Source organism: Vanellus vanellus (assembly GCF_965231255.1).
Source record: "Vanellus vanellus genome assembly, chromosome: Z".
NCBI lineage: Eukaryota > Metazoa > Chordata > Aves > Charadriiformes > Charadriidae > Vanellus > Vanellus vanellus.
The window spans coordinates 40,911,895-40,935,526 of record NC_138908.1 but is presented as its reverse complement, the minus strand read 5'-3'; the positions used below and the strand labels follow the sequence as shown (position 1 = coordinate 40,935,526).

The 23,632-nt window shown below is 35.0% G+C and overlaps 1 protein-coding gene across 2 annotated transcripts in view; it reads right to left on the bottom strand.

Annotated features, from left to right (window-relative positions):
• CNTNAP4 (contactin associated protein family member 4) overlaps positions 1-23,632 on the bottom strand; it is a gene marked incomplete at both ends in the record, with an annotated part of 255,494 nt that overhangs the window by 53,848 nt on the left and 178,014 nt on the right. For both annotated transcript variants that reach the window (XM_082498062.1, XM_082498061.1), the window contains 4 exons: positions 2,441-2,547; positions 8,887-9,058; positions 13,997-14,146; positions 21,488-21,749. In XM_082498062.1, coding sequence (XP_082354188.1) covers positions 2,441-2,547; positions 8,887-9,058; positions 13,997-14,146; positions 21,488-21,749 — 691 coding nt within the window. The remainder of the gene's footprint in view (positions 1-2,440; positions 2,548-8,886; positions 9,059-13,996; positions 14,147-21,487; positions 21,750-23,632) is intronic.

The window sequence follows — 23,632 nt, the reverse complement described above, 5'->3', positions numbered from 1 at the left end:
TGGTTTTATTTATTGCAGATATCACAAGTGGCATTTTCAAGCATTTTCTTCCTTATTTCAAGCTGGAAACTTCAGGGATAAAACTGTGAGTGAGTGAGTAAATGGTTGTAAAACTGCCAAGTAATGTGAATGTCAAAGGTATTACTTAGACTCTGGTAATCAGATTTTGAAGAAATAAACACTAAGTACCTCAACAAAATCAGATTTTTGTTGTTGTCATTGTTATTACATACAACAGAAGGCAGGCAGTGTTTCTTGGTATTCTGATTGTCTCCTGGCATTTTTTGGCTTTCAAAAATCTTATTTTCTTCCCTTTTTAAATAGAAGGGCAAATGACTTGTCAGATACTGCAGTACAATAACTACATAAGCAAAGACAAAACGACAACTCCTTGATCCCATATCATATATATTTTATATCAGTCAAGGCCTAAAGAAAAGGCTGTGATGACTTCTCTATGGTCAGAAACCTGAGAAATGGGCTTATGACTCCACTTCTGTACACAAACATGGGAACCACATTAGCTTAACTTTTCCTTTAACCATTATATTGCTATCAAGCGGTCATAGTCTTCTCATCTTTCTTTTCAAAATTAAACTCAGTGCTCTACCAGTTATTATCAAAACATGAAAACTCTTTGCTAAAATAGAAAGAGCCATTACATACAGAAAAAAAATAGTTGAGGGCTATACAAATAAAAACATAACTCCATAAAAATTTTTAAGTCTAGAAGATTTTGATCTATATAAATTCAGTTTATTTAAATGTTAAAAAGAAAAAAGCTATAGAATCTTAGCACAGTAATCCAAAAGAAGTGCTGTTTTTTTAAAAAAATAAGCTAGTTTCTGGAAGAGTGTGATCTCTGTACTTTTTGCCTGGTGGTTACTGACATTATATGGCAACACCTATCAAAAAGATAAACAATTGATTCAGATTGATTACTCTATGAAAGCTTCAGAATGCACAATTTAAGTAATTTTCAAATGGAATTTTTTTGTTCCTTACAGTAAATAGTCTTAGTTAAATTAAACATGACAGAAGAGATTCGATTATTCATTAACCGTTTTATGAACACGTTAGTTTGTATAATAATATTTCAAGATCAGTAATTTATTTCTAGGCTTATAACAAAAAGAATGTTTCTTTGAGAATTCAAGGGGCATTTTCTTCTTTTGAAATTACACCGAAGTGTGACAACATGACCAAAAATTATCCTAGGTTCTTGATTTGGAATTATTATTAAAATCACTAAAATCAAGTACTGAGAGTCTTCCATTTTACATGCATGGATACAGCATTTTATTAATCATGAGCAAACATCCCAGAAAGCTTTTATGTATATTTTTGACTATGAATAAGAATTCAATAACTCTTATCATATTATTACATTTCTCATGGACTCCGAATCATTAAGTAACCATGGCCTCCATCTGTCCTCATAGACATCATCAGTTCATTCAACATACGATTTTTCAAATTGTAATGAGTCAAATCACCTTCATCTTCGCTTTGGGCTTGTCATAGTTTTACATTACACACTGCGGTATTCAAAAGCATCTCTATTATTAGCATCTTTTCTTTGTTATACAAATTTTCTTAAAATTATTTATGCCACTGTGTTCTTATTAATTAAGGCATTACAGGGAAAGTCGTCACTGTTGTTGATTCTGTAAAAGTGGGATTTAATAGTCAGTCTTCTAAAATCAGTGACTTCTCCAAAATCCCATGAGTGTAGACACACATTCTTTTCATAAAATCTGCCAACAAGCATTGTATAGATTTATAAGGACAATTTATAAGGACAGAATTATTTATCTGATCACTGGCATTTTTAAAAATTATCTATAAAGTTTCGTAAGGATTTCTAGTTATTAGAAGCATATAAAGAAGGACAGAATAATGATTTATTCTGCTTCTTAAAACTTGCTTAAAACAGTAAAATGTACAGAATCTCCTGTGAAATTAGTTATTACTTTCAGTTAGTTGTTTTTTTTTTAATTTCTCCTAATCTACTCCCTGATTCAGCAAACTACATAAACACATTTAGGTTTTAGCATGTGATTACCTTTGCACATGAATGTAGTCTCATTGTCTCACAAAAAATTATTATTAATGGTCACGATGAGTAAAGATGAATTAAACACATTTCCAAATGATTTGCTGATTCAGAAAGTGGAATCATATAGATGGAAGACGATATTACTGACCAGCTTGTGTAAATTATGAAAAATGTGAAACAGAAATAGATAAACTTTAGAACTTCCAATGAGTTTTTGCTACTATATATTTTGAATTCTCAAAGCCTTTGCTCGAATCAACTTATGAATATTTACATGACTGAAAAATCTTCTAATGTGAATGATCAATACAAATGTATGTTTTCATGATGAAAAAATTCAATCAGAAACAAAAACATAGTCAGAAAACATCTTAAACTTACGGTAGTGGCAAGTAGCTCCCTTGTAACCAGTACTGGCACAGTTACAGTAGAAGCTGTTCCAGGACTGTGAACATTCACCACCATGTTCACAGTAATTAGGCAAACACCTAAAATGAAAAACAAATAACATTTTCACTGTCTTTTCCATTCATTTACATGCCATTTATCAAGGAATATAAAATCATGGAAAAGAAGTATAATAATGAGAGAAATCTTCAACCTCGTCCAAAAGATGTCAATATAATTACTAGAAAATTAAGAAAATTTCCCTTCATCTGTGCCACTATTCCTATTTCCTATAATAAATATATTAATTATGCAATAAACCTGGGAGAACAGAAATAAAGTGTAAGATGTATAATTGTTACTTATTACCATTTAACTATCTGCAACTCAATACAGGTGTGTAAACCAATGAAAGATTTACACGCTGATAATTTACTGGTAAATTTTGCAGCTGATAGGATTTGTTCAACAGGATGTGTCACAACAAAGCAGCACAACAACAGATTTCTTTCTATTCTTCTAAAAATAATAGAAATGTTTTTAAAAAATCATGTAGCTAATAAAACTGACCATACTACCTGAGAGATATTTCTTATTCTAAAATCATGGCTACTTTCTATTCTAGAAAGAAAAAATATTCAGTACGTCAGTTCTATCACAAAAGATAACTACCAGTAAAGCCAATTTTCATTATGGTGATATGAGTATAAACTTGAAGAATTTTGGTGGCTTTCTTCTGGGTTTACCACAGTCAACTGCAAAGAAAATTTACCTGTAACTGTTTAAAGGTAAAGACTGCAGCACTATACCTAAGTATAAAATATTGCATGGGATAAAAAAAAGAAAATGTATCCTTTTTATAAATACAGCTGAAAATATATTGAAATAGAGTAGCACACTTTAACCAATTATTTGCTAGCTTTTCAACTTAGGCATTAGTTAACATTTTAATTGCCATGAGAGTAGATATATGTGCATGTGTATGCGATATAGCTCAGAAAGTACAGAAAGGCTTTATTGTTGACATTAACCACAGAAAAAATAGGCCCACTAATACTCACAAGATCTTAAAATATCTTTTTATTATTTGAAGAAATCTTAGGAGGGTATTAAACTAAGATTGTAGAAAGTCCAGCAGTTCACACATCTGCCCTATGAACAATTCAGGGCCTTTGTACATTCACTCCTTCTGACTCTCATGGAATTTTATCTTCCTTCCATGATTATAAACAAGGATAAGCAGAGGTTTTCAAGGAAGGGAAGGGGAAAAAAAAGAAAAAAAAGAAGTAGCAGGTAAAGTGTAGGTAAAGTAAGTAAAGTGATATAGGTCACCTTCTTTCAAGGAAATAAGTGACATTTTTGCCAGTAAAAGAGATGATCTTGTATCTATCATCTCACAGAATGTGTTTCTAAGATATTTTTCAATGAGGTCTCTTTTGGAATATAAAAATGAACTTTAGGTACTGGGCTTACAATTATTTTGATATTAAATACATCATTTGCAGGAATTGTATAAGTGACCATAGTAATAGTTCTTAGAATAAATGCTTAATTTTTTTTCTACAGCTATGACTAGTCATCATTTATTACAAATATACATCTCCTCTAACATGACTGTTATTCAGGACTTTCAGTGCATCCTCTGACAGCTGCTCTTCTTGCATATATTTCAGTCATAGTTTTTCTTGTCTTCTCGCTTTAAGATAAAGACATTATTACCCAAAAATTGCAAGTGACTTCCATGGTCTTTACTTGTATTGACTCCTTGTCCATGTTAATTGATCTTCCTAATAGTGGTCACAAGATGAAAAGTTTAGATGAACTTGATGACACTTGAACCAACTTTAATAGAAATGAAAACAATTTAGAGTATAATTTAAATCTCTTAACGTTAAACTTTACATCTTCCTTCTGTTTCATAATGTAAAATAGAAAGTAGCTGCTAACTACATCAAAGTGAAGCTATAATTACATTACATGCTTCGATCCCACTCAAAGCAAGATTTAGAACAGTGCTTTCTTTGAGGACGATAATCTTCTAACAAAAATATTTATAATATTAGAAACAGTATTTCTAATACCTCATCTGTAAAAGGTAATCTTTGGATTCATGACTGCGTCTGCTTAAACCAGAAAAAAAACAGCTGATTAAGCATTTGCCACCTATTACTTGTTAAAAAGCTTTTAAGTGTATGACATCTGAAAATGATACATGACTTAAAACCAAGGCAGCAGGTTAATACTAAAATACTATTCAAAGGAGAACACTGATCTATAACATGAATATACTTTTGATAAAGAAGGAAAAAAAAAAGAACTTCACATGCCAATTATCTGTTAAATACATATTTTTGTGCACTATCTGCTTACCATGGTTCCGAACTATGGCTAAAAGATATTTTGAAAAGAATAACTAATTGCTACAATTTTCATTATTTTTCTTTCTACATTCTTCAGTTTATTGAAGTGCCCGTTGTTTGTTGTTTTTTTGTTTTGTTTTGTTTTTTTTTAACGTATGAACTCATTTATTCTGCTTTTTTTTTTTTTTTTGTACAACACACTGCTGCCAGGACACCAAAGGCAGTAACTCCTGGTAGGCAATTGTACGTTTCTGTGTAGGGCTTGATGTGATTATGACAGATTCATCTGGTACTCTCTCCTCAGAGACTAAATGTGCTAACTTTGTAAGGCATTTAGAATGACAATGTGTCCTTTAAAGTTATTTTGTCAATAGTTTATGTATAATTAGTAGTTATTAGACCAATATATATGATAAAGGAGCTAAGAGAAAGATATTAAGGAGAAATATATGAGCAGAATTGTTTGCATGCCCAAGAGGTATATGAGCAATGAAATGATACAAAGATATTATACAATGAAAAGGCTGAATGAAGGAGCATGAACTGGAAAGGAGCAATAACTGGAAAGAGTGCTAATAGTTTAAGCATAGGAGGGGAAATTAGAAAGTTTATGGAACTGGGGAAATGGAAAATAGGAAAATGGTAGGGATTTTTTTGTTTAAAAAGAAGAACAGGTTAATAAATTATATCCCAATGAATAAATGAATGATTAACCAACCATCTGTCAATGAGGACTGTAAATCTGATAAAGTAAAGAATACTTTATATAAATGTGCGTATGTATATATATATGAGCTAAAGAATGGACAATAGAATTATTATCAGTTTATTTACTATTGCATATAAATTCAGATCACTATGCAAACAGTAGTTTTTATTTGTGTTCATGCACTTTAAGTTTGTAAAACTATTACATTTACTGGCCCATTGCTTCTACTACAAAAGCTATGAATAGCTCCAGAATTGGGTCACGTTTCACTATTTGAAACTGGAGATGCAAAGATTTCCATAAAGACTCCAAGACAAAGAAACGGTTTGTTGGCCCTCAACTGTAGGGGGGATATCTACCACTGAGAGCACAGTAGCAAAAATGCTCATTACTTTAGCTTAGGGCAGCCAAAGCTATGTAGAAACCATTTTAGGAAAAAAATATTTTCTCTCAAATGGTATGATGCACAAGATGATACAAGCTCCCTATTAGAAATTGTTTAGTACATGTAAGCAATTTTAATGCTGGCAAAGAATCTTACCTACTGGCATTTATGGTAAGATGTAGAATTAGTTTGATAAAGAGAAACATGAAGTTTGTTCCAGATGATGAGCTGCAGATATCAGACTGTATGAGGAAACTGGAAAGAAACAGTCCCTGGAGCAACCTAGCATAAGACCAGGGAAGGCTTTTTTAAAAGCAGTCTCTTTTGAAACAAAGGTGATGAGTATAATGAAATTGATGAAAATGGGTGGATTAAATTTCTATTTTAATAAATTAGGAAGATATATGGTAAGCATTCTGAGAGTCGAAAACTAAAACTGTCAGAGTTAGTGCAAGAAAGATGCAATTGTCAAAATATAAGAAGACACAAAATAAAGTCAGCAAATTTTAGAGAAAACAAAACCAACCAACCAAAAACCTTCCAAAAAGACTTTTTTTTTTTTTTCCTTTGGCATCGCTGATCATGGGAAACCACACATAACTTTGATGAACTATGAAAGTAACATAAACTTAAAAAAAAAAAAAGAGAGTTACTACAGTGTCAGAAAGCAATAAAAAAGACCTTGAAAAAGACTGTGGCTGGGAAGTTTAAGTGGCTTACACAAGTCCATACTGAAAAATAACCCCAAACAGATAGAAGTGGTATTGACATAAAATAAAGATGGTAACTATCTTCATATGCTATAAAAATTCAGCAAGATAAAAACAAGAGGAAGGGCTATATGTACACCTAACCCCTTTGATGCAGTTCTTAAAAGCAAGAAAAGAGCAATCAAAAGGGTAGACTGCAGTTCTGAATAAACTGAACTTGCACTGAAAAAAAGACAAATGTTATGGCATTTGGAATACCATAAATAATGCTGGATTTCTGTATACTGAGATTCACAGAGTGACTTTATACATATTTATACACACAAACTTCTTTTTTAAAAATGCACATGGACACACTTACATACTATGGCCAATCAAAATCTGAAAGGAATTGGAATCATTACCAGTAAAATTGTATCATCTTCCTTGAAAAATTTAAATATAACATCTCTGCGTTCATGAAGGAAAAGATGATACCTAAACCAGAGCTCTGAGATGAGCATTTTTGGAGGTTCCCATTGACACTATACATTGAAAAATCCATGGTAAATCAGTGACAAAAATTGTCATCAATTATGTTTAGAGATAATTTGGTGATGTTTTCCACTCATAATCTTGCTTAGATCTCCTATAAAGTGTTTGACCGAAGAAAATGCAGATCTTCCCATTACACTCTTTTGACCTGACTCTGTTCCTGATTCTGTCTCTTCATTACACGCAAAAAAAACAGACAGTGTAATGGAAGTGAAGTTCAATTCCAGAGTCGAAAAAACAGCAGTGATACAGTGCCTCAGAAGCTGGAAGGAAGTGTCATGAGGTCTATCAGAGAGGAGAGGATGGAGACTGAAAGAAATTCGAAAAGTGAGAAAATGAGCTGAAAGGAGTAGGGTGAGGCAAAGCTAAAAAGAAATGTATGTTGCATCCCCAAATTCAAACCCCTAACAAGTAATATGGTAGTTTTGACTGAGGCCAAACTCTGTTTTGTCGTATGCCTATTACACTGCCTACTGCAAAGTCAGGAATAAGGAATAAATTAGCACAAAGAATAATAAATATGCAACTGTCTATTTTCTTAAAACACGATAGATGTAGAAAGATTTATGAGAATACACATTACAATTTCGTTGAAAGGATCACATTTTAGGCACGCTTTTTAAACCTTTTGCAGGTTTCTGTCCGTAAACATTTATGAACAATTAAGTAAAGAACTAGTATTACTTCTGTCTTTGATCTACAAGGTGTTGTAGATCTTTCTTCAAAATAATAACCTGGATAAACGTACACTGTGTTATCTCTATGAATGGAAAGCAGGTCACAGAAATACATCTGTGTGACTGAACCTGAAATTGGCTATGGTCTTGAAGCAGATCTCTGCCTACACTGTTGTCCCCAAAGACAGCAATTTTTAAAAGTCTTATAATTCAAAGGCCATATTTTTTTAGATCAAAAGGCAACTTTCAAGGACTAGAAATTTAGGGGATTTGGGATAAGTGTTTACAAGCACATCTTTTTCCTGCCAGTTGTGTCATTTCAGTACAGCCTTTCAACTTGGTCCCAGGCAACCATTTCTGGGTTAAAGAAGACTTTGCACAGATGCCTGTGACTGCATTCTCCTGAGTCTACAGCAGAAAACTTCTCCTTCCATTGCCCGTTTGTGTGTCTGCTCCCTCTCTTCTCAGCAGCCTCTGCCATTTTGCAACACCCTTTTTGCCCTCTCCGCACTGAACTCCAGCATTATCTTTCCATCAGGCATTTTGATCTATTTCAGGGAAGGTACAGAGTCTTTCCTCCCTGCAGAGGGAGCCACTTCAACTAGTCCCTCTGTTTTAGACAGATGCTATTACCATCTACAGCAAGTTATGAGATTAGTTCTGACAATAGTCTAAAAAAGATTGCTCACTCACTGTGACAAATACTATCTGTTGTGTTTCTGGATGGGCAGAATATAGGAAACAGCAATAGCTTGTAAAGAACATAGCGTTCCAAAACCTGAATGGGACTCCTTATCACAGGAGGGTTTACTTGAAAAGAATGTTTATTAATGTTTATTATTTAAAATTTGTCAGAAATGAAAATAATTTTAATCCCAGTTACTGTATTTGCAGTGCATGGAAATCTAATTACTGTGCTGTGTATACAGCATTTATTCTAGACTTTTGAAATCTTACAAAGAAATAGTATGTCACGTTGTAAGCATTCTGTTCTTCGTCATCAAGTCAGTATTGGAAACAAAACATTCGAATAAATAAATAAATGAGTAAATATTATTTTCTTACCTGTCTATAATGCCACATAAATCTATCTGAAGGTCACTGAAATTGCCAAAAACATTTTGCTGAACTGAGATCATATCCACTGCTTTGTTACCAATGGAAATGAGTCGCATGCATCCTTGAAAGCCACCAAATGAGGTATTACATTCAGAAATGTTTCCACTGCTAGGGCAGCCTGAAAGAAGCATAAAACCTGGAGCTGAAAAAAAATATTTTATTGAAAAGTTTATATATTCCAAAAGTAGACTGAACTTCGATAATCTCCAGGTGTTGTAAACTTCATGGGTGGAAGACTTTAGCCAGAAGTTCTGATTAGGCATTATGGTGCAACTGTAAAGAAATACTTCTGTTCAGTCCTAGTGTTTTTAAAGCATATGCAAAAACATCACTAAAAACTGTAGTAAAGGATAACCCGAGCAGCAGTTCCAAGGCAGCGAATGGAATCGAGATATGAACAGATTGACTGACTGACCTCAGTCACAAAACTTTAGGTCACAATACAAGGTGCACGTGATTTGGACAAGTTTTAAGTCACAACTGAAGTCAAATAAGACAAAAATTAGCTATTAAACACAGCATTTTTAATTAATCAAGCTCTCCAGAAGATTCTGGAAAATACTGAAGACAATTTCTTGATGCGGGTCATCAATGACTCACCCAGAAGAGATGATCTGTTGGATCTGCTACTCATAGATAAGGAAGGAATGCTTGAAAACGTGAAGGTCAAGGATAATCCTGGTTACAGCAAATATGAGGCTGTGGAGTTTATGATCCACAGAGAAGAGACCAAGAAATAAAAAACAGAATTGCAACCCTGGACTTCAGAAGACCCAGTTTGGTCTGTTCAGGACCTGTTTTGAAGACCCCATTGGATATTGCCTTGGAGAGCAAACAGGCTGGATATTTTTCAACAAAAACCTCTTTGGAGCATAAGAAAAGTCCATAGCGATATCAAAATAGTTAAGCAAGCATGGCAGAAGGCCTGCAAATATAAGCATGGAGTGAGTGAGCGCAAACACAAAAAGAAAGTACACAAAAGGTGGAAGCAGGGATGTGCAATTTGGAGGGGAATACATGTCTAGGAATGCAGTTAGTAAATCTAGACTTCAGGTGAAGGTAAAACTTTCAAGGAAGGTGAAGTGCAACAAAAAAGGTTTCTATAGGTACAACAGTAGCAAAAGGAAGGCTAAGGGTATTATGGGTCCACTGCTCCATGGGGCAGGGGACATAGTGACAAGGGTCTTGGGAAGAACTGATTTGTTTAAGGCCTTTTTTTTTGGGGGGTCTTTGCTGGTAAAACTAATCCTTAGGCTTCCCATGTCCTAGCAGAATATGAAGGAGGGAAACAGTACCAACAGTAAAGGAAGAAAAAGTCTAAGGGGCACCTGAGGGTGCTGCAGGAGCTGGCCAATGTAATTGAAACAATTGCCATTGTCATTGTGAAGCCATTATCATTATAATCCTCAAAAGGTCTTGGCAATTTGGTGAGCTTCTTGATGACTAGAAAAGGCAAATTTTACACCCATCTTCAAGAAAGGAAAGAAGAAGGGCACAGGAAACTAGAGGCCAGCCAGCCTTTCCGCAGTCCCTGGCAAGTTCATGGAGCAAATCCTCTTAGAAGTCATTTCTAAACATGTGAAGGACAAGAAAGTAACTGAATAACTTTAACTTCAGCACTAAATCATGCCTGACCAAGCTCTTTGTTTTCTTTGCTGAAGAGATGGGCACTGTGGACAAAAAGAGGGCAGTGAGCATTGTGCACCTTGATTTTGGCAAAGCCCCTAACAGTTTGCTGTAGTATCCCTATCACCAGACTGATGAGATATGGGTTGGATAAGTGGATGATTGATGATGCAAATTCCAGCTGATGGTCAGTGAACAGCGGGTCCTTGAGAGATCAGTACTGAGAGCTATGCTCTTAATTAATGACCTGGATGATGGGATAGAGTGCACTTTCAGCAAGCCTGTGACTGATACAAAACTGGGGGTAGGGGTCAAATATTGGAGGGCAAGGCTGCAACTCAGAGGGACCTGGGCAGGCTGGAGAAATAAGCTGAGAGGAATGCCATGAAGTTCAGTGCAAGTTTAAAGTCTGAGATGGAACAAGTCCATGTAACTATCTAAGCTGGAGAATAACTGCCTAGATCCATAAAGAAAGGCCTGGGGTCCTGTGGCCAAGAGGTGGACTATGAGCCAGGAATGAGCCTTTGCAGCACAGGGCACAGACCAATGGCATTCTGGGCTGTATTATCAAGAGCGCAGTCAGCAGATCAAGGGAAGTGGTCTTTCTCTTTTTGTGATACTTGTGAGACCACATCTGGAGTGCTGTAGTTCTGGACTTCCCGGTACAAGACATTGACATCCTGGAGTGAGTCCAGCAGAGGCCTCCGATATGGTCAGGGAGCTGAATGCACAGTTTATGATGAGAGGCTGAGAGAGCTGAGCCTGGTCAGTCTTAAGAAGAGAAGATAAAACTATCTGATAAGTGATACAGAGAAGATGCAGTCAGACTTTTCCCAGAAGTGCATAGTGATAGGACAAGAGGCAAAGGACAAAAGTAAAAAATGGCAAATTCTGATCAGACATTAGCAACAAGTGGTTTTGCCATGAGGGTTTTTAATATGAGAACAGTTTGCCCAGGGGAGTTGAGATTTGCTTCCTTGGAACTGTTAAAGGTTTGAGCGGTCACAGCCCTGTATATCCTGACCTCACCAGACTCGTTTAGAACAGAGGGCTGGACTGAACAATGTTTGGATGTCCTACCCAACCTATGAATAACTTTCTGTAAATATCTAATGTTGTGGGTTTTCCATCGTGTTACTGATCCCAAAATGCCTTGTTCACTCACTGATTGCCAATTAATTAAACATTTAATAAACCAATAAATTGCTTTGATCCTGATTTGATTTAAAACATGTCTGTTGAGCAGTTTTTCCCAGAGGCAGCTGGACACTGCATGACAAAATATGCCTAAATATTTTTTTCTTTTGCTTTCTTCCAAAGGGTAATATTGCTTCTGGAACGATGCACAAGGGCAGTTCTTTGATCTTAGTCAAACAATACTGCATTCTGGTTCACAGCATTCTAAGACCTTGTTTCATGATGTTAGGAAGCAGTGACTTTTAAGACACTACTCTATTCCACACAGCTAATGGGTACTTTCTGAAGTCCTGTAAAGGCAGAGGTTTTACTATACAGGAAAGCAAAATGACAGTGGAAACTAGTAAATCTATTAAAAAGAGTGTACAATAATATAAATAGTACAGATAGGTTTTTAAGAGTTACACAGTAGAAAATGAACTAAAACTGAAATGAAAAAAGTATATTTCTTATAATTGTGGGCCAGATATTAAAGATAGGAAGAAATCCTTTAATAATAAAATTTACCCTATGTGCTTATTGCAATATTAAATAATCCCTTTTTGCCTTTATAGTTGCAATGAATTATTATTCCAAGAACTGAGAGAGGTAGTATATTCTTGATGATAGCATGACTAGAAATTGTGCTGACATAATACTCAAGTATTTTCATGTTTTTTACACATTTTCCAAGCCAAGCGTACACATTTCTTGCATACTTTTTATTCATTAAAACAAGAAAATGAACAACCACGTCCCCAGGACACCTCACCTGGAAGGCTGATATTCATGTTTTAACAACAAGCATATAGAAACATGGCAAATATTCATATACTTTAAAAAAAGTCAAAATGCATTGTCTGCATTTTGACAGTGGTATATGGCATAAAATTTTAATAAACAGTTTTCTAAACTCAGAAACCTTCTACTGGTTTTCCCTGAGTTTGTATGACATGCACGAGCTGCTGATTTCAGCTACAAAGCTGAAATCAGACAGGGTGAGGGGTAGATATACAGCAGTACTTTCAATGTTTTTGGAATTAATTTGCCCCCTCCACCCCCAAAAGATAAATAGGAATGTCCTTGTAAAAATTAATTGAATGTGCTGCTATTTTCAAATGCCCACATCCCTCCTGGTCTGTTCACCTGTGCCATTGACCCTGCAATGGTGCAAATCACCTAATCAGAGATGTGGGAACCTGAACCACACAGAAGGGAAAAAAAAAAAAAAACAACAGTTTCCTGGCTGTCCAGGGCCAATATTCTATATCTTTCTCTGATTATCAGCCAGGTTGAGGGGTATCTTTAGTAAAAAAGGCTAGATACCAGATGCCAAAAGTCACATGGATGCTCATGTAGCAGTTCCTGTATTTACAGTCTGCTGGCGAGCATGAAACTTATTTACAACCTGTTGTTTCAAGGGAACTGATCTGTGGACAATGACATGGTCCATACTTATCTAGGGTTCTGTATGTGTGTTTCAATTTTCTCAGAAATATGAGAAATGTTAATAATTAATTCAGTCATGAATTCCCAGGCTACTAAGAGATGAAGCATTAGGCTAGTGTTGAATAATGCATTCAGATGCTAGTTAACATTGCTATCATGTAGTCCATTCCCAACTGATTTAGATATAACAATCTGCTCAACTCTATCAGTAACAATTTACGTGATTAATGACAAAATCATTTGGTGACAGACAATTGTCAGTATTGCTAGGAAAATGAAGGTATCTAAATGTAGGTTTTAGGCACAAGTTATATTCTCCAAGCATATCAAAGTTGTGTGACTGTGGTAAAAAAAAAATATTAAAAATTAAGGGTATGTATCATGTAAAGAGGATATTTGTAAAGTAAGTAAGCACCTACTTAAGGTGGAAACCTGAAGTCATCTCAGTGGAAGATTATCACAAAAGAATTATTTAGCAACACACTAAGTGTGCAATAAAAGAGAACTTTGTGTGTCTTCCTGATTGTCAGCCAGTCTATATTCACTCATAAGAGAATGATATCAGAAAATAATGTTCTAGAAAGTGACCAAAGATTTAAGGTGGTAATTTATTCTACCCAGTATTATGAAATTTTAAGGAAACACAAACTCAAAAAAGTCATAGCAGTGGCTGAAAACCAGATCCTTTGAGAGATATCCAAGCTAGGCAAAGAAGACTTTAGTTCTTGCCATTTGACTAGATATGTCAGGAAAATTGATATTTAACTGTGCGATATTGTCAGCATAAATAAACAACATATTTCACCTCCAAAATAGAAAGCATCTCCTGAATAAATTTGCAGAGGTATGGAGGCATGGGCAGTTGACGTCACATCATTGTCCACAATTACACTGATACGATTCCTTTTGGCAGAGAAGGATACAGAATGCCACTGGCCATTATTTAATCCAGCACCTGGGAGGAAAATAGAAAGCAAAATGAAGTATAAACATCCATTGTTACATTACCTGAACGTTATAGACTTGAAAGGAGGAGAGACCAGTAGAGTAATCACAGCCCATATAAAAACTCCAAGTGACAATGAAAGGAAAAAAAAAAATACAGAACAAAAATGTCTATTGTGAAGACAGAACTTTTGCCCATTCCCTTGCTTCACATTTGATAAAGAAAAAAAAAAAAAAGTACTTCAGTGAATAAGCCTTAGTGTTGTAATACTCTTAATTATCAGTAATACATCCATTAATGTAGTGACTGCGAAAAGTATCCTCCCAATCTAAGGATCTTATCATTAAGATACCATTGTCTTGGCTGATACAGTATTTTACACATAATACACGTTTTTACTGCACTATTACAAAGAATGTCTTCATCTTTTAAAATCAAAGGTAGTCATTATATTATGATCCAGTAAAACAGCAAAATCCTCTAGATGCTAGAAGCTTCAGCACCGATCATGTCAATGTCACAAGATTAATTTTCTTTCAGTTGTCTCTTTTATGGGAAATGTATGGGAAAATTTGCTGAGTGTTTAGCCTCTAACATTAATTTACATTAACTCTGGCTGTGTAGGTATATGGTGCCACAAAGCAATAAACCTAAAGCCCTGGTTCTGAAAAACACTTACATGTATATATACTTAAATAAATTTTATACAGGCAGTATTTAAGGACATTATTATGTTTAAGAAGTGCTTTAATTCAATCATGTTCTTGAATGCTCTTCAGGACAGATACTTCTTTTGGTGAAGAACAAAGAATACCACCTTTGAATTACGTGAAGTCTTTTCTCAACTGCAGAGTGCCTATTATTTGTGATTTGTGATTTCTCTCTTGAAATTTCATATTATATATATACTCATCTCTAGAATGTGTTTTATATCCCAGAGAAGTAATCCACCAGTTGACTGATTAGTTTGAAATGAAGGAAAACAAACAACAATTGAAAGATGAGAAGGTTCAAATAGCTGAATTACACCATAACTAGGAGCCATACATTGTTAATTACCACAGTCTAAACACAAGATCAACATAAAAATAAGAGATAAATCTTAGATTCACATTATAAATTCAGATAAATTCTCATATAGAAAATATCCCTAATATAGTTAATACAATATTACTCTTATATGCTTTTTCTATTATTTGTTTCCTTACTTCAGCTACTATATTTATGAGGGACCACGTAATAAGTAACCTTAAACATTTTGCTTTATCCTCAGCCTTAGTGGATTTATATAAAAGCTATGGCTAACAGACCTTTTTTTATCTTTGCGTGTTGCACTTTCAGGAACAATTCACCTTTGTAATACAACAGCAGAAAGAAAAAGGCTGCAGTCGTGTGTTTTCTGATACCATTCTGGCTATTACTTATTTTGGTTGCAATCTTCTATAAGAAGTGGCATTTGAGTTTACCACCACGAGCAGTCAGAGTAAATTATCAGCATTAAAGCTATCACTAATTTTCTGGGTAAATATTTGTATTTTCTATTTCTGTAAAACTCCATGATATTTATGGAGATTAATTTTTGACTAAAATAAAAATTGGAAACCTTATTCCACACAATATAAAATAATATTAATGCTATTACATGTGGCTACTAAATGGTCAGCTGTAGAGGGGTAATCTTTTGGTAACAAGGATTTATATAACCCTACAGGCAGCGTGGAGAAGTGACTATAGTTTCCCTGTATTTTCAAGACGTCCAACTGCTAAAGAAGTCCCTTTGTACTGGTGACAGTTAATGTAAATTACAGCAGCGTTCAGGCCGGTGTGTTTTATGTTAGGGCTGGCATGTTAGAGCTGAGGATCCAGAAAATGCCTTAAACCATTTTGGCACTAGTTGTGTTTTGGCTAAATAATATGATGTGTAATAGACATTTAAAAAACAGAGTAGATAAAGAATTAGAGAAATAGTATTGCTGCCTTGCAATACCATGGACATAAATGAGTCATAATGTATAATGAAGTTTCTAGACTTAACAAATACTATTATTTATCTCTCCTATTTTTTAGTATTATTTTACAGAAAAAAATCATCAAATATATCAAAAGTTACTACTAAATTAAAACAAAAACCAGCAAAGAATCACAAACAGATAAAGCATCCTTAGGTCTTTTATACCACTGTGAACCTCAGTGAAATATACTCTCGTCAAAGAGATACTAGGTATGCCAAAACAAAGAATATGAATAGTATATTTTTTAAGACACAGAAAATTAAGTCTGAGAAAGGGTTTTTTTCCCAGTTTCCAGTAAACTAAGTAGTTTTCTCCTACAAATTATTATAGAATTATCCTTCAAGAAGAAATAATAATATCCTTTAATAATAAATAAAAAAATATATGTATAGTCTCTAACACCACCTGTCACACTGTGTTTTTAAGATTAGCCATCTTAAAAAATATATTTTAAAAAAAGAATTGCCTATTTATTTTTTTCCCTCTTTCTATCCTCCATCACCAGCTACCAAAGGTTCCAGTTTCTTTCACTTCGTCTCTAAGATTAAGCAAGGAGTTTCTTTATTTGTAGAGTTACTTCAATAGAATGATATTTTCTTCAACGTCTTCTCTGCAATATGCTATCTTTTCCTTTAGTAATAATAGAATCAAAGAATTGTAGAATAGTTTGGGCTGGAAGGGACCTTAAAAGATCATCTAGTCCCACCTCTGTTCCATACACAGATACATCTTTTACTAGATCAGGTTGCTCAAAACCCCATACACCTGACCTTTAACAGATGTCCCAGGGGAGGAACATCTAAATGTAACCTCTTTCAGTTTAAAACCATTACCCCTTGTCCTGTCACTACAGACCATGGGAAAAATCCTCTCTCTATCCTTATTATAAGCCCCCTTATAAGTATTGAAAGGCCACAATAAGGTTTCCTCAGTCTTCTCTTCTCTAGACTGAACAACCTCAATTGTCACAGCCTTTCTTCACAGGAGAGCTGTTCCAGCTCTCTGACTATGTTTGTGGGAGCAGGTTCACATCTGTCTTTTGCTGTGAACCCCAGAGCTGAATGCAGTACTCCAGATGGGATCTCACCAGAGCAGAGTAGAGGGGCAGAATCACCTCCCTTGATCTGCTGGCCATGCTTCTTTTCATGCAGCCCAGGATACGATTGGCTTTCTGGGCTGCAAGCACACATTGCCAGGTCATATCCAATTTTTCATCCACCAGTACCCTCTCGTCGTTCTCTGCAGGGCTGCTCTCAATCCATTCATCCCACAGTCAGTCTGTATTGATACTGGTGATTGCAATGACTGGGCCTGATTAGAGATACTAAATGATGTTCATCTAGCTCAAGTTAAGACTTCCCAAAAGGCCCTTTCATTAAGTCTGGGGACTGAGGAATCCCATGGTGGGAGCACAAGACACTCGTCAGGAAACAGCTCATTGTAGCCCTCGAATCGAGAACCCTGATTAAATTTACAGTTGCTCGTGTGAAGACACGAAGTAGTATGACATATAAATGGTGCAGGCCAATGGAATGCTAACATTTCCATTCCATCTGAAAATTATACTGTCTGGTGCTCTACTAGGAGTGCTAAAAATACTTTTTCAGAAACAAGTGTGAAAAAAACAGCAATTAAACTTTTAGTGCATAATAAGGTAGCTATTAAACAAGATATAAATTTATTCTCATTAGTAGTACCTCCATCATTTTAATATCTAAATAATAAAAAAAGAATCTGTGGGAGGTCTTGCAGAACACTGACATCCAACCTTAGGAACACACATAGAAAAAAAACAATGTATAAAGCTTATTAGGAGATCATTGAGAAACAAAAAAAAACTAGTTTAGAGAAGGTAGTTTATAGATTAGTCTGAAGTATAACCACCAAATGAAATTATTGTTAACATCACTTAATTAAAAGCTGCATAGAAATTAAAAGCTTCATAGGAAGACAGGGTCATATGAAGAAACCGAGTAATAAGATCTCAAATAATTATACATGTTGTAATTCAATTTGGGCTCATCTGTCAACACAAATTAACTTTGTGTTAATTTCTTTTTTTTTTAATCTGTGTTATTTCTTTGTGAATATTTGATGGCTAGCTTGCAAAAGAGGCTACAAAGGAAAGATATTAAGCAATCATTCTATAAAAGAAGGATATGGCTTATTATAACTTAATCAGTCATGAATTAACATGCCACTCATTTTTATATGGTTGCAGAAATCTTTAAAAAAGACATGATAATGAATTTAAGAACTGTGAACAAAGAAATATGCTCTGATTTAATTATCAAATATCATGTGTGAGTGTGAAAGTCAGGTCATAAGTCCCTGTCTGTAGAGGAACAAACCTGTCCAGCCATCCATAATTTAATTACTCAATCTCCAAATGCAGACTTGAATTGCTTCAGTGAGTGTAACAATAAACACTTCAAAAACCCAAGAAAAAGTTCTCCATATGGTTTTCTTAGATAACGTCTTTCTCAGAAGAGAATAAGACGTTTCTGCAGTAGTTTCTGTCTTCACAAAGAGAAACACAATTCCTCCTGTTAGGCTTTATGAAGAGTAATCTTAACATAGCATGAGAACATCAAATTCTGTTTCAGCATAGAGTGGCAATACTTATTTTGGTGTGTTTCAGCTAATATGTTATGTATCGTGTTGCAACTCTGAAATCAAATAAATTGCTCTATGTGCAGCTACAGCTGTTAAAAGTGCTACCACCTTCAGCTGGTCTGTTAAAATGGCGCTGCATGGCAATAGTTTCTTTAACATACATCACCTAATTGAACTGCAATCGAAATAGCTTCTAAAAAGACAAATTCATCACTGTTAACTACATACTGCTGACATTCTTACTAAGGAATTGACATTTTCAAATGGTGAGCCTAGGGAAACCTCTTGTCATTAAAATGGTACTCTTTCTGCTTCAGTTATTTTAGATTATAACAAATACCAGGGCTGATCCTATTATCACCCACAGAAACAAGATCAAAGTATTTATGTAAATTTCAACATTATCCACTGTCATTACTGACTTACGGTCTTTTCCTAAATTAAAATAATCAACTCTTTTAAAATTTTACTTTTAATCGTTATATACCTGTAGAAACATAATGAGCTTCAGAGTTATGTTCTACTTTTTCTTTTCCTTTTTTTTTCACCTCAAAGGAATTTTCATTTTGTATCAGGAATTGAAGTAAGAAATCAATCTAAAAGAAACAGGGGCACAGATCTAAGATTAAGAAGGCCTCATCTTCAAATCCTGTGGCTTTTTTTTTGCTCTGCTTGGCTCTGCTTTGCTCTCTTTTTCTGCCTTACACTGCCAAACCATGATTTGTGAAAAATTTAGATAAGTGAGTCTTACTTTGTCTTTGTAATGATCATATTTTTTTGGTGACATTTTCTCCCTCTTTTACATAACTTTTTTTTAATTCTGTGGAGTCCAAAAGAGATCTGGGGGGGTGTTAATATTTACAAATTTTTTTTTTTTTTCAGTAACTGCTTATTTTGCTTACAGTATTTGTTATTGCTCAAGACAAACTAGCACTAAACAGCATCATTAAGGTCTCTATATTCTGGCTTGAAAACGCCCCTGAAAGATGCCTTTGCTTTCATTCCTATCACTCCAGTGATTATACAAGATTACATTCTTCACACATTCAAATCATTAACTTGTTTACTAAGTACCAATGCAAAATGCAGTTCTCCTACTTGTTACTCACCTGCATTTTCAGTTTACACATTACATTACTGGAACTAACTTTTTTCTGAGTTCTTCTTTTTCACTGATAATATTCCTGATTTATGGATGTGAAATATGAAATATATTATTGTCTACAGTTCAAAATAAATCTAAGATCAGATGATGTTTCGGATATCATCATTGTGTTTTCTGCCAAATTATGCATTGCTTCTATGACAAATTCTTCCAGCTAGTGGTCTCTGGTCGTCTTCTTTGTCCATTGAGAAACCACTCCAATCCCAGCCTCATTTCCTTGTCTCCATATGTTCTTTGGAATCCCCTTTATACACCTGATACCTCTAGTCCTGTTTTTCCTGTCTTAGAAATTCTGGAAAGACCATTTTATCCTTCTACAAGAGAGGGGCAAATTTCAATTTGTTTGCAGAAAGGAGGCAGCTGTGATGCACAGAGTGTCTGAGTATAGCATACTCCTGACGAAGCACTGCTACGTGAATGTATTCATATTATCACATGATGACATTACTGCTTCTCATCATTTTTTTAAAAGTTGTGGAAGATTAAGATGTTCTGGGCTCTGTCCTGCTTTCAAATTTCATGAAAGAAGGAGATTCCTGGCTGGGCCAGCAGTCTGGCTGTTCTCACACCAAGTGCTAACAGCACTCAGAAAAACTGAGGAGCCTCTTTGTGGAAGAGGGCGTCCCCTTGCTCCCAAACTGAGGGAAAGTGAAAGCTGGGAGCTGCTTCTCGGAATTCCAGTTTCTAACATGACTGTATCTTACTGTATTTGCCTCATCCTCTTGTGCTTATATATTTGTTTACCAACAGGGAAATGGCTCAGAAGAAGAATAGATGGTATGCTTTCTGGAAAGCTCAGTTCCACCCTGAGGGCTGCCTAGCAGTACACACTACCAAAAGTTGATTATGTAGCCTCAATTCCGTGATTAACTATGAAAGTGAGCCTTTAGCTCTCAATTATTCAGTCTCCTCAACTTCTCCATTTCTTTTTGTCTTTACTGTAAATATTTTTTTTTTTTTTAAGGTAGACTGAAACTTGCCCCAGCTTTCTGGAACAGAACCTGTTCTTGGACATCCATTGTCCAAATTTAATGGACAGCTCTGTAACTGAGGCCTCTAGAAAATAATAAACATAATATTTATAGTAATGTATATTACAATGTATATATTATAGAAAAATTAGTTACTTGATGCCTTGTAAAGACACTGACAAACGATGAAAAGCTTCTTAATGGGTTAGCTTGACAGAGTAAGAAATTACCTTGCTTACACTACACAACTGAAAAAGTTGCTTAGACGTGTCAAATTTCCCAGATTATAAACATGAGCTTTATATATTGTATGTATGTAAAGCTAAGGACTCGACTTTGCAGCCTATATTACTGCAAGTAATTCCCCATTCATTTCAGTCACGGGGAAAAAAAGCATAGATACATATTTGCGAGAAATGAGAGTATTTAGAAACATTTGGGATTAAAATTCACACAAGTACAGCACAGTTATACACATACTGGTCATAAAACTAAGTCAAGAATGTAGGTATTAATTTGAATGACTTCACATGAACCTATCTTTTATGCATAGGAATCTTGGATTTTTTTTCTTCATTTCCATTACCTGCAGTGATGTCACTCAATGCTTTTCCTGGTTTATGAAGACTGATTTTAACTTTCCCATCACTCAGATATAAGAGGAAACCACCTGAAGCCTGGTGTAGTTTACTAGATAATAGAAGTCCCTCCTTGTTCCAGGTGCGAAACTGGAAACTGATGAATACTTCATCTTGCCCCCATGTGCCTGGCAGTGCCAGGTAACTACTGGAGCTCAGAAATGTAACAGGAACCACGTGTGGCTCTACACATGAGAAGGACATGTTGCCCTAGAAATAAATGAAACAAATATGGCATTAGAAACATTCGGGGAAAAACAGTCATGAGAACTTTTGTATGGAAACTACAGAGTTTCAACACATTGTTCATAGAACATAATGTTTGTAATACTTAAATGTATTGGTCTAAAAATCAAGTATGAATACATAAGAACATCATCAGTTTGAGAGATGTTTACCTAGTTGTTTGACTAGAACAAACACATCTGCCTGAGCAAAGAGTGGCAAGGACCTTTGAGTGAATGAGGTAAGATCCTAAACTATGTGGGAGATTTAATGGTACTTCAGGACTTAGACACACCTGCTTTGTTTCTATTTTGGCTCAGCCCTGGGAAGTGTTAGGGACTTGACAAATTTCTGAATGTCAGATAAAATGCCACTGAATGCAAAGTTTGGTACAAATATTTACAAGGGTCTAAATGCTTACCTGCAGAGAAAAATGTGGAGTTTAGATATTGATTGTTTAAGGCAGCCTTAAATTTGAGAAAAAAACATTTTGTCAGACCAAGGAGCAGTCTTTCTAAATCAGGGCAACTGGAGATGTGCACTGACCCCAATATTTGTTTTCACAAATAGTCAGAGAAAGATCCGTACATAAACTCTTGCTACTTCCAAATGTGAAACACATACTCCATTAATCAGAAGGAAATGTGTTTTCAAGCAGACCCATATGGACCAGATTACGAGTTGTATTTAGGCACCTAGCCTTTATTTCATGCTTGGCTGCTTCTGAAATCACTGTCTCTTAGGTACCTAAACAAACTTCCGGCTAAGTTCATTGACAAACTCTGAGCTTCACCTGCATCTGTGGTTGTACTGAGTGATATAGATAAGAAGACTTGAATGGCAATAAGATATTTTTTGCACCTGGTGTCAGAGTTAGTGAATACTTTATGACTCTTGATAGTGATACAATATGCACTTTGATCTAATGACTTTATGACCATTTGAACTATAACTAATTTGTTCTGTACAGATGATTGCTAAAAGATTAATGTCTTTAGAATTTAAAGCACATTTAACTTCTGTTCAACACAAAGAGCTTTTATACTTTTGAACATACATAAAACTTTGACCTTATAGTAAAAAGCTAAAAAATCAATTTAAGAAAAATACTCACTCGCCCCTGGCATGCCAAGACATTAAAGTTTATCTGTTTTCATTTTCTTCAAGGAAAATATATAAATAAATAAACCCTCTGTCTTATGAACTCAGCTGTAGAGAAATGAATCGTCAACTGAACTGACCCGTAGTGAAAAGGCAGTCATCAGATTAATAAACCTTGTTAAATGCTAAAAGCTTACCATCTGCAGATTCCCCCTCCACGATATCTGGACAGCTGCCTGATACTGTATCAGACCAGCAAAGTGGCTATATAACAGGGATTCTATGGTAACATAGATACTTTCTGGCTCATTTACATTATAAAACATCTCCTAAATAGTTTTGAAAGCAGCATAACAGTTTAAATCATTTGAGATGAAGATGAAGCAATTTCCTATGACAATAATTTCATAGTTCCTCTTCCACTAGTCCACACAGAGCCTCCTATAACTGTCTTCTCCCCAACATCCATCAACATCATGGACAGGATATCATACGGTGGTATTAGCTTAGTTAATTCTGTAATATTTCAGATGAGCTTCACAAGAGAAGAGATGCCTGTCACCCATTTTTTCTTGAAGAGAGAACCAAATTTGATTGTTTATGTTCTGAACTGAAATACAAATCAAAAGATTTGGAATTGGAAAGCATTTCATATTTTGTTAAGTATTTTGAATTGATTGCTTCTCTGCATTTCCCATTGCTAAATACTGCAAACAGAGATGGCTTTTCTACTATCAGAAAAAAAAAAACAACAAAGGGCTTAGTAA